At 43.8% G+C, this 12,393-nt stretch overlaps 1 protein-coding gene across 1 annotated transcript in view; it reads right to left on the minus strand.

Annotated features, from left to right (window-relative positions):
• Nucleotides 1-12,088, minus strand: part of si:dkey-237i9.1 (SEC14-like protein 1) — a 54,875-nt gene extending 42,787 nt beyond the window's left edge. The window contains exons 1-2 of the mRNA XM_060918625.1: nucleotides 11,887-12,088; nucleotides 4,908-4,993 (exon numbers count right to left, since the gene is read on the minus strand). Coding sequence (XP_060774608.1) covers nucleotides 4,908-4,970 — 63 coding nt within the window. The 5' untranslated portion in view covers nucleotides 4,971-4,993; nucleotides 11,887-12,088. The remainder of the gene's footprint in view (nucleotides 1-4,907; nucleotides 4,994-11,886) is intronic.
• Nucleotides 12,089-12,393: the final 305 nt, after the last annotated feature.

The following is a 12,393-nucleotide window of genomic DNA, read 5'->3' on the forward strand; positions in this document are numbered from 1 at the left end:
TTGTTATTGGTAATGGTAAACATCCGTCAAAATGACCGACGGCCTTCAGATATTTCCGTCATAGCTAAAAAAAATCCGTCAATGACTGACAATTGTCGGTTAACGCGACCTATGCAGCCATTACACGCCGCCCACATTTAAGCCAAATAATTGGTCGGTTAATTTACACAACTATTAAAATATTTGTTTTTGCAGCCCCAGACTGCAAAAACAAATATTCTGAGGTCACACCTCAGAACTCCTCCGTTAGTCTGAACTACAGAGCGGCTATATTAAAAAAAACAAACAAACAAAAAAAAAACCTACATTCATTATGCTAGCAACAAGCTAGCCAGCTAACTGCGAGGAGTAATGTACGCTTGATTTAAAGCTAAAAAAGAAAAAACACACTAACTCAGTTAACAGTAAGAGGTGTTCATGCTCTGAGCAGCCATTTTGATTTGACGTCACTTGCTGAACTCTGGGATTGAGGAGACCATCCCGGGTTCAAGTGAACAGCATTTTGTTGTACCCCCCCCGAGAAAAGCAGTTTGGTTGGAGTCGGGTACTTCCCTGTTCCTGAGAACACAATCAGCAAGTTAACAGGGAAAGGAAGTGTGTGTACATGTGCGCAAGAATGCTGCAGCAAGGGAGGGAAGGAAAGAAAAACACTTCTCCGAAACTCCTCTGACACGCAGCCAGCTGGCGCAGCTCGTGACACGAACGTTAAACTCTTACACGCCCGAGAGACGAGAGGAACGATTATCTCCACAGAAACCGTTTTCTCCAGAAACACTTCAGATACCACAAAGTCATTCTTCTACTTTTTACTAAAAGGCCCCCCAAACAACAACACGGAGGCAAACCATCGCAACAATAACATGGAGTAAACAACCACCACCAGTGCATTTCATTCGCCTGCACAGCAACAATCCAATTGGGATCATTATCAGATCTGGAGGATTAGTTGTAGCTTAGTACAAATTTATGATCTCACACACCTTAATTAAAAAAAAAAAGTTGATATGGAGACGTTTTCTGAAACATTTTATGGAAGGAGTCTCCAGTGCCAGAAGTACAGCTGTAAGTTTACAGAAGAGTCACAATGATTATTATTCATAGCTGCTCTAATGCAAGCAATCACAGAAACTAACTTTAATTATAAACGGATTTAAAAAAAAAAAAAAAAAAAAGTACAAAGTGTATTTTAACGAATTAAAAAAAAAAAAAATCCTACTGTGATGCAAGAAGAATAACACTTCAGGAGAGGTGCGTGCATGCTAAAGGATATAAATTCTACAATACAGAAAATAAGGATGAATAAATAATTCTGGAAATAATTATTCATGAAAAAGAGGAATAATTAAATTCTGTATAAAACTAACACTTAAAAATTGTGACTATTCACTCCCCCCCCCCAAAAAGGGGATGATGTCAACTTGACCTCGAGTCAAACGTAAATAATGTGGGACAGCGCTACAGGATGAGCCGGAACATGCCTGATGTTCTGGAACATTCTGAGATGAACGAGGCTTGGAGCTACGCTAACATTTCACTGTCGGAGTTTCAGGAGCTTTATTTCCTTCACAGGAGGAGTGTATTGATATAAAAATAAACAAACATGCACAGTAAGCAACACAGGGGAAAAAAAAAAAAAAAAGGGGAAATAGGTTTGTGGTTAAAAACTAGACGAGAAAGAGGCAAATCAGCAGAATTGAAACAGGGGGGGGCAAAAACACTGAGGCTGAAAATACATGACTTTATCGCAGGAAACCGGAAGCAGGCGTTGTTTATCTAATGCACCACAGTGCTCAGTTTACCTCAGATCACATCAATGATGCTGCAGTCTGAACACACACACACGAAAAAAATTTTAAAAAACCTCAAACTACAAACAACCACGACGCAAGATAATGCAAAGTCTTCGGTCAGTAATTGAAAAATAAATAAAAGGATAGCAATAAGCATCAATTTGCGACGCAGTAAATATCCAAAGCATCTTTTTAAAATGCTGCAGCTACGTTGTGGATGCTTTTATTTATTTTTATTTTTTTAAACATTCCCTTGGCATCCTGGAGCCAGAAATTTCTTCTAGAAATCTTACATTTTTACAACCAATACATGAAAGAATAAACTCCTGCAGGTATTGATGGATGGTAGAGAAAATAATCCCATCAGAACAGGGTGCAATCCTTAAAGAACCGCATTACGATCTTGTGCGGACATGCCGACGAATAAAAACCTGACAGGTTCACCTCAGGTTGCAGAAATGCAGTGTGAGACCGGTGCGGTTTTCACAAATACGAATAAATTTGTATGAAGTGCAACAAAGGAGTGAAAAAGCCTGCTGATTTGTACAGTTTCTCAATTTAATTAAACTCAAATTATTAATAAAAAAGTTAATATCCAAATCACTTCTAACGTAGGGCGGCACGGTGGTGTAGTGGTTAGCGCTGTCGCCTCACAGCAAGAAGGTCCGGGTTCGAGCCCCGTGGCTGGCGAGGGCCTTTCTGTGTGGAGTTTGCATGTTCTCCCCGTGTCCGCGTGGGTTTCCTCCGGGTGCTCCGGTTTCCCCCACAGTCCAAAGACATGCAGGTTAGGTTAACTGGTGACTCTAAATTGACCGTAGGTGTGAATGTGAGTGTGAATGGCTGTGTGTCTGTGTCAGCCCTGTGATGACCTGGCGACTTGTCCAGGGTGTACCCCGCCTCTCGCCCGTAGTCAGCTGGGATAGGCTCCAGCTTGCCTGCGACCCTGTAGAGCAGGATAAAGCAGCTAGAGATAATGAGAGATGAGACTTCTAATGTAGAACTCCGCCTTCTAACTAAGCCTAGGGCTCGACATTAAGGACTGCCCGATTGCCCGGGGCAAGTGAAACATGCATTTGGGTAAGTGGGATATGTCCCCAACCAGGCAAGTTGGAATGAGCATACATTACGAACTAGTACAGGTACCACAAAAATTAGGCTTTTTGAGCCTTTATTTCAGTTCCTAAAAGCTTCCCTCACTACATATCCACCATTATGCCTTGGCTGTTTTCTTAGTCTTGATTTCATTTACCGCTTTGTAAGTTATTTTATATCGCCCCCACTGGTGTAGTATGGGACACGTACTGTTTATAGACCTCTTGCGCATGACGTCACGCATCACGTGATAATTACAGCTGGGGTCAGACAGACACCATCTTTCATGCAAGCAGCTTAATCGGTCTTCAATATGGTTCATTTTTGCGCTCCTTTTGCTTGCTCAAACAGATAAAAGGCATTACCGTCTCCCCGCTTTCAAGAAAAATGTTAATAAATAGAAGCAAGTGTTTCAAGAACGAGGAAATGAGTGGTTAGAGAATGCAAGGAGAGGAGCTCAGCCTGAAAACTCCAGAGAAATTCATGATTGTATTTAAAATGTATTTTACAAAAACAAAGTCAGAAGTGAGTATGAAAAGATTCTTAAGCAAATTCTTTTTTTTTTTCCTCTTTCTTTTCTACTCGCATTCGAGTTAGTGCCTTCATGAAAAAGCATTTGATTTTCTTACAGGTGAAGCCGTTTCCTTATTCCACACAGAAAACCCAGATCGCTTTCAAACAATTCGGGCTTAAAAAAAAAAAAAAAAACCCTCAACAAGGAGATACATGTGTGATAAATCCTGAAAGAACAGAACAGATTCAGAGCAGAGAAGGCTGGAGCTTTGTTTCTGTTATCAGAGGAACACAGTCCTGGGCAAAATGTCTCCATGGAGTCAGAGTGTAGAAATGAACCTACGGTCAGAGAGAGTTCTACACACACAACTTTACAACTGCTGCACGCATGTGAAACGGAAATAAATCGACTAAAGCAGGAAAAACTATTTTGGATAAAATTGTTATTGTCTGTTACACACTGATCAACCTGTGTGACTCAGTTGTGCCTTTTGAATCGAGAATAAATGAAGAGGGAACTGAACATTAGCCATTTATTGAAATTATTTTTACAAGAGTGATTATAGTTACTGTACGACTACAGCTACAACTGGAATGTGCCGATTCTGTTGGCGTTTGTAATTATTGTACCATCTACTATTAGATAAAATTAAAATACAATCTTACTACGTTGTCTGAAAGTCGAGAGCAAGATATTATTTTACAAATAACACTTCAGATATTTTAACAATAATAAGCATCACTGTATAAACAACAGTGCAAACAGCTGTGTGATTAGAGGTCCATGGAGTTGCTGAGACATGGAGGGGTGGGGATACCATCCAGCCCACAGTTCAGGTCAGAGTCCTTTCAGAGTAAATGCTTTGGCTTTCACAGCATTCTGTTCCCAAAAGCTGATGTCAGGAAAAAGTCTACACAAAGGTGGTTTTCTTGCTTTTGTAGTTTTTTTTTTTTTTTTAAGCTCTGTGTCGGGACTCTTCGGGGGGAAAAAGGTATATTCAACATGTAGCTAATGCTAGGCCACAAATCGACACCATCACTCTAGTCATGTTGAGGAATTTTGTACAGATCATAACCGCTAATAAACTAATTTCCGTGTACATCTATCCTTCGCTTCTTTCAGACTAAGATTGTCCAAGTAATCCGGTAGTAAAGCTTTTTTTAGCTGTAGTTTTCTTCAGACGTCTTCACTTGGCTCCAGTGTCTGAACAAAGTTTGCTAGTGATAATATTGGGGGGGGCCGCAAGTGGAAATTAACCCCCACTTGCCACCCCAGGGCAAGTGGGTTTAAAAGCTAATGTCGAGCCCTAAAGCCACACCCCCTATCTGAGTCAGTCTTATGTTGACAAAAAGTGATTTTCCTTCAGGATTCTGTGACTTCGTTCTTTTTGTCCAGGTGTGTAGACAATGGCGGGTCACGCAGCATCAGAACTCACATCAACAATGCACTAAATGCTTTCATTGCACGTTAGCATTGTAGACAAACATGAAAACGTGTGAACGTGTACTCACCGCCATGACCAGCTCAAAGGGGTGCTTATAGACACGGACGGGGGATTGATACTGCTGCACCATCGTGGGTTTGATCTCACACCGTCCTGAAAACAAAGAAAAAAAGTTTAATTTACGGGGTGGGGGACAGACACAAAAATTCACGTTTACGCATTGTGTTACAAATGACAGCTACACAAGCATTTATATTTCCAACACACACACACGAAAACAGAAATGGGCGGAAATAGAAGAAAAAAAAAACTTGTTAGTTTGATAAAACATTAATAAAGTCTTATCAAACTATGATTCATTCTGTTTTACAGCCCAGCACACACAAATGCTCAAACCCAACTGGTCATAAGGTGCGTGTTGTTTCTGTAGAATGGTGTCCCGGCTGTAACAAGTAAAGGGTTTATATTAACGAGCTTGCTCTAATACGTTACGGTTGCTATATTCACATGGATGTGTTCAGACACTCAACATAAATTAATTAAAAAAAAAAAAAGGGGGAGTTTAAGTTTTACAGGTTCTCTGGAAGATAACAAGCTGCATATGAGAGAGAGAGAGAGAGAGAGAGAGAGAGAGAGAGAGAGAGAGAGAGAGAGAAAACAGAGCATGAGAAAGCACACCAAAAAATGAGACAGAACAAAAAGAGTGTGAGAAAGTAAAAAAGAAAATACCAGAGACAGAGAGAAACAAAGCGTGAGAAAGACAGGAAAAAAGCGAGAGAAAGCATATGAAAGAAAATGCAAGAGAGAAAAAGAGGGCGTGACCAAGAGAAAGTAAAAAAGAAAATGCGAGACAGACGCAAATGGATTACGAGACAGGAGGAAAAAAAAAGTGAGAAAGCACACAAAAGAAAATGCAAGAGAGAACACAGAAAAACGAAAGAGCATGAGAAAGTAAAGAAAATGTGAGAGAAAAACAGCATGAGAGAGGAAAAGTGAGAGAAAAACACAAAAGGAAATGAGGGAGAACAGAGATCGAGAAAAACAAAAATGAGCAGAGAGAAAGAAAATCCAAGAACAGAGCGAGAAAAATATGGTGAAAGCAGGTACGAGTGTGTGAGAGAGAAGACTGTTTATCGCAGCTATAACGCAAGTAATAACAGGAAGTAACTCGTTAAAAAAAAAAAAAAATGCCCCTAACATTAAATCTAATAAAAGTGCAACATGTCTGATTAATTGATTCATGAATTAACAAATCACTGTGATTTGATCAACATTGTTGAATAACACTCCAGATCCTGCAGGAAATAATCCGCTTCACACCACCAAGGCGTGGATTAAAGGATATGGGACATGGATTTTTACCTGGGCATAATTATGTATAAAGGACATAAGAAATGCCATCTAAATCACTGCAGGGCGTCAAAAATGTGAAAACCACCACATTATTCAAGTTTTTTTATACATCAGCGTAAAACAAAGATTCGTTAATGAGCTAGGTGGTCACGTGACCCGTGACGCAACAAAAACTTTCCAAGGAGCCAGCGCTTGGGAATCTAATGTAAACAGGTTACTGAAATGGACACCATCGACAGTGACATTCCCGATGTTTCACAGAGATGTGAAGTTAGACCCTATCAATTCGAACCAATAGCTGGAAATTCACATGAACATAGATCTTGTCTTTACTCTGACGGGTCAGATGATTCTGAGAGTGAGAGTTCATTCAGCCCTCATGAAACTGAAAGCGGTCGGCTCGATAACACTTCCTGGTAAGTTAAAAACAATTCTGCTCAAAGGCTAATGATCTGTTGAAAGAAGTATTATTTTTGTATCATACATTGAAAGTTCATCATAGATCTAGCTAAAGTCCGTTGCAAGCTAGTTTTTTCTCTCGTCTCTCGTCTTCTTCCACTTATCCGGGACCGGGTCGCGGAGGCAGCAGTCTAAGCATGGAAGCCCAAACTTCCCTTTCCCCAGACACCTTGGCCAGCTCCTCGGGAAGAACGCCGAGGCGTTCCCAGGCCAGCCGAGAGACATAGTCCCTCCAGCGTGTTCTGGGTCTTCCCCGGGGCCTCCTCCCGGGGGGACATGCCTGGAACACCTCCCCAGGGAGGCGTCCAGGAGGCATCCGAAAAAGATGCCCGAGCCACCTCAGCTGGTTCCCCTCCTAGAACTGCCACCTTATTGTGGTGGAGGGGTTTGTGTGCTTGAATGATCCTAGGAGCTATGTTGTCCGGGGCATTATGCCCCTGGTAGGGTTTCCCAAGGCAGACAGGTCCTAGGTGACAGGCCAGACCAAGAGCAGTTCACCAAAAACCCCCTATGGAGAAAAAAATCCAGGACCGTGACGTCGCCCGGTAGGACGCAGCCGGGGCCCCACCCTGGAGCCAGGCCCGGGGTTGGGGCTCGTATGCGAGCGCTTGGTGGCCGGGCCTTTGCCCATGGGGCCCGGCCGGGCTCAGCCCGAAGAGGTGACGTGGGCCCAACCTCCTGTGGGTTCACCACCCACAGAGGTAGCAGTAGGGGTTTGGTGCAATGTGGATTGGGTGGCAGTCGAAGGCAGGGGCCTCGACGACCTGATCCCCGGACACAGCGGCTGGCTGTTGGGACATGGAATGTCACTAGTTTTTTTTTTTGCTGATATTTTTCGATATTGATTGAGATACAATGCTTCCAGAGTCCGAGATGAAAACATTCAAAATGGCGAAACGAGTCAGAATTATGATAATCAATAATCGATACACCCAAAATTATAATACTAATCCTGACCTCGGCTTTCAGTCGCTTAGCGCAGAGGTCTTCAACGGGGGGGGTCGCGAAATCGCACCGGATCACTCATATCAACAAAAACATTCCTGCCCTGTCCCCTGGCCTCCGTGCAGGGATGCAAACAGCACGCCTTTCGGTGGATGCTGCCTTTTTCACGGCTGAATCGTGCAGATCCGATTTAAAAAAAATAGCGATATTAATTCATGAAACAAAGTATAAGGATGAGAAAAAAAAGTTTAAATTGGGAAGCTGCGCACATTTGTGCAGCCTGGCACAAATGTGCGCAGCTTCCCGATTTAAACTTTTTTTTTCCCCCTCATCCTTATACTTCCTGTTTCATGAATTAATATCGCTCAGTACCTGAGTATTAATGTTGAAAGAATCCTCAGTGAAATGGTCCGAACACAGTTTGTGGGAAACAGTAGGTGCAAAGTTTTTTCAACAGGTGTTCTGTAAAGTTATCCTACCTCTTGGATTTGTCCTACCAAGCCTACTGCGCATGCGCGAAGCCTACTGCGCATGCGCAGGTGAGCCCACACTTTCCTCAGCTTCGGGTCCTTGGGGAATGAAAAAAAAAAAAAAAAAACCACTTACTCCAGGGCATTTCCCATTGGAATTATTGCGACCATAAGCAGCACAATACACCATGATGTCCAATGTATGATGTCCAATGTACTTTAAAGACTATAAAAACAATTTTCTTGTCATCCACTTCTCCATTCATCTACCCACTTGTGCTGTGCCCAAAAGTTTTTGTGACGCATGATCACATGACAGCGGCTCTTCCGGTTGCAAAAAAAAATGCATATCGGAAGTCGAGCAGAAATGCCATATAATCATCACGAATATAACAATTTTGCTGAATTTAATAGATGATTTTGTATTTGTTGATGCAATTAATTCATATTTTTAATGGAAAGAAACCGATATAGCGTGCTTTTATGTTTCATGTCCCATATCCTTTAATTTCCTAAAACAGCATAGTGTGGAGTGTGTTACTCCTCACACATCACCTGTCCTGAAGCTCCCATCCCCTCTCCCCCTCTCACAATTCTACTGAAGGAAGGAATAAATAAATAAATAAATAAATGAGAGAGAGCAGAGTGTGAATCAGCAGTGGGCAGAAGAGGATGTGATGCGAAACAGTAAAGGGCAGCACTGGAGCTTTTACAGGCGATTAAAATCCCTCTCGGGTTCATCAATCCCAGGGTCTGGCACATCGCCCAGGCACTGAAATACTGCAGAGAGAGACTCATTGATAAATACACCACTGCTTTACGATCGATTGACAGTATTTATATTAAAAAAAAAAAAAAAAGTGAATGAGTGTGCAGACGAGACACTCATTCATTACACTCAATTCTTTCTTCAGCGGTCTGCATTTCTTTCTCTCTAAACAACAGTCACATTTCTGAGAAATCCCAAGGCGTAAACTTCCTGAAAACCTCACACTCACAACTCCGTCCATAAAACGCCTCCTTCAAGGCATCAAGAAAACGGCAAAACTTCAAACGTTGATTTTTAAAAGTGCGAGTCCCTGTTGCTATAGTAACAATGTACAAGAACACTAAATTAATCAATTTGTGTTAATTCTATGCGATGAAACCATATCGATTTCGTGCCCAACGATGTCACGATATGCTTCTTTAATATAAATACGTTTCCATGTTTTCCCTTATACGGTAATATTTCAGGACACACTTTAGGGTGGGGTGATGTGATGTGATGTAATGTTATAAATCCATTACTGTGGTACGTTATGCCACAAGACTCGTCTCTGAGACGTCACGGCTGGTGCAGGATTTCTTTATACTTTATTTTTAAATAATAATTATGATTTCTCAAACCCACTGATGCGAGTTATGCTCACCTGCTTTACTGTTTATATAACACAAAGCGTTTTTAAAATTTCCTTCAATAACATCTCTGTTGTACTGAAAACTTCAAAAGGGGAAAGTATGCTTTTAAATTTAAATTAAACTTTTCACAGTTATTCTTAAATCAAAGAGGAGAAAGAAAACAACTAGAAATAAAGGAAAAGTTCGTGTGGAGTTGAGAAGAACATTCCAGGAATTCGGCTCCTCTTAGCACTCGGAGAACACACACACACACACACCCCTCACCATCCTTGTGAGGACTTTACACTGACAATTACGAAGGCAAGTCAAAAAGTTCTAAGACAAATGAAAAAAATATTTATGAAAATAAAGCTATTTCTCTACAAACCCTCCATTCAAGTCAAAACACTTCTGCAAACAGTGTTTCCATCAAATAATTCCTTCTTTGAATTCCTTTTGAAATTATAACATCTGTCTTAGAACTTTCTGACTTACTCTTGTATTATTGCAGTTAATTAATTAACACTGAGCCTAAACCCAACCCTGAACAATGAATAGGAAACTTGTGGCTTTTTTTTTTTTTTTTAAACCAAAACAAAACAAATAAAAACCCCAGCAATTTCCTCATGGTGACCATCCAAATGTTCCCACAAGATTGAACTTCTCAGACTTTACCATCCTTGTGGGGACATCTGGTCCTCAGTGGCATATAAAAACACACACACGGAGGTATAGTTGAGGAAGGAATGCATGGGAGATGGATAGATTGACAAAAGAGACACAGACGGGGGAAGAGACAGGCAGGCCGAGAGAGGGGCCAGAAGAGACAGACAGACAGAGAAGGAGAGACACACACACACACACAGGCCAGGAGAGAGAGACAGACCAGAAGAGACAGCCACAGGCAAAGGAGAGACAGAGAGAAAGAGACAGACAGGCCAGGGAGGATAGGGAAAGAGACAGACAGACAGAATGAGGCCAAGAGAGACAGACAGGCCAGGGGGGAGAGGGACAGAGACAGGGAGGAAGGAGGGAGAGACACAGACAGGCCAGGGAGGAGAGAGAGAGAGAGAGAGAGAGAGAGAGAGAGAGGCCAGGAGAGACAGAGAGACCGGGGGGAGAGGGACAGAATGAGGCCAAGAGAGACAGACAGGCCAGGGGGGAGAGGGAGAGACACACACCAAGGGGGAGGAAGAGGGAGACAGACAGGCCAGGAGAGACAGACAGAGAGACGCCAAAAGACAGACAGGCCGAGAAAAAGAGAGAGAGACACACACACACACACACAGGGAGACAAAAAGTTTCCTGATGCGTAAATTCGAGTTACAACAAAACCCAAAACAGCGCGGAGACAGACACACACACACTCCAGCGTAAACACACGGAGAATTAAGTCGTTTCCAAACTAATTCCAGCTCCTGATTAAAACAATAACAGCAGCAGCAGCCCGGTGATGTGACTGAGCTGCTAACTCGGCTAATAAACACCCAGCTGGTTCTGTTGGCGCTGTTTGAGCTAAAACGCAATAAAACACCGAGTGAGTACCTCAGGAACGCTTCACTGCGTGTCCGGCTCCGTTAGCACTGCGGCTAATAAACACCGAGTGAGTACCTCAGGAACGCTTCACTGCGTGTCCGGCTCCGTTAGCACCGCGGCTAATAAACACCGAGTGAGTACCTCAGGAACGCTTCACTGCGTGTCCGGCTCCGTTAGCGCCGCGGCTAATAAACACCGAGTGAGTACCTCAGGAACGCTTCACTGCGTGTCCGGCTCCGTTAGCACCGCGGCTAATAAACACCGAGTGAGTACCTCAGGAACGCTTCACTGCGTGTCCGGCTCCGTTAGCGCCGCGGCTAATAAACACCGAGTGAGTACCTCAGGAACGCTTCACTGCGTGTCCGGCTCCGTTAGCACCGCGGCTAATAAACACCGAGGGAGTACCTCAGGAACGCTTCACTGCGTGTCCGGCTCCGTTAGCACCGCGGCTAATAAACACCGAGTGAGTACCTCAGGAACGCTTCACTGCGTGTCCGGCTCCGTTAGCACTGCGGCTAATAAACACCGAGTGAGTACCTCAGGAACGCTTCACTGCGTGTCCGGCTCCGTTAGCGCCGCGGCTAATAAACACCGAGTGAGTACCTCAGGAACGCTTCACTGCGTGTCCGGCTCCGTTAGCACCGCGGCTAATAAACACCGAGTGAGTACCTCAGGAACGCTTCACTGCGTGTCCGGCTCCGTTAGCACCGCGGCTAATAAACACCGAGTGAGTACCTCAGGAACGCTTCACTGCGTGTCCGGCTCCAGCAGCGGGCGGAGAGCCGTTAGCACTGCGGCTAATAAACACCGCGCGCGGGTCACACCGGCTAGTCAGCGGGGCAGCAGAGCGCGCGCGCAGCTAGCACAAGCAGCTAACCGCTCCGCTGAGGGGAAACTACTCACCGGGGAAAGGGGTTTATATCGGGTTACAGGTCCGCGAGGGGTGCGTGAGAAACTCTGAGACAGGCTGAACGAGAAATCCTCCGCTAAATATCTCCTCCATCCAGCTGCAGCTCCTCTCCCCGCTCAGGAACCATCTCCGACCGCACTGAGAGCTCTCTCTGCGCCCTGCACACTCAACTGACAGACCGAGGGCGCGTCTCAAAGCAACACTCCATCACTAAGTAGCGAGCGAACCAGGATTAAACCATTTTCACAAATCCACAGGGGGAGTTTCGGGTAGACACGGAACCCATTCTGTACAGAGACAGGGTCGCACAAAATGGCGGATCGGCATTCGATAAAATATTCAAGTGTTCAGACAGAAAGGGAGAGGGAGGTTGTTACAGCTTCCCAGCGTCACTTAATGAGTAAGAACAGTGTACATTTTGCGCTATGACCTAATAAGTCACTCTGGCTCCCTCCGTGTTGAATTGGGACGCGCCCCCTCGTGTTTTCCAGCGCTGTGGT

The sequence above is a fragment of the Neoarius graeffei genome, chromosome 4 (assembly GCF_027579695.1).
Source record: "Neoarius graeffei isolate fNeoGra1 chromosome 4, fNeoGra1.pri, whole genome shotgun sequence".
Lineage (NCBI taxonomy): Eukaryota > Metazoa > Chordata > Actinopteri > Siluriformes > Ariidae > Neoarius > Neoarius graeffei.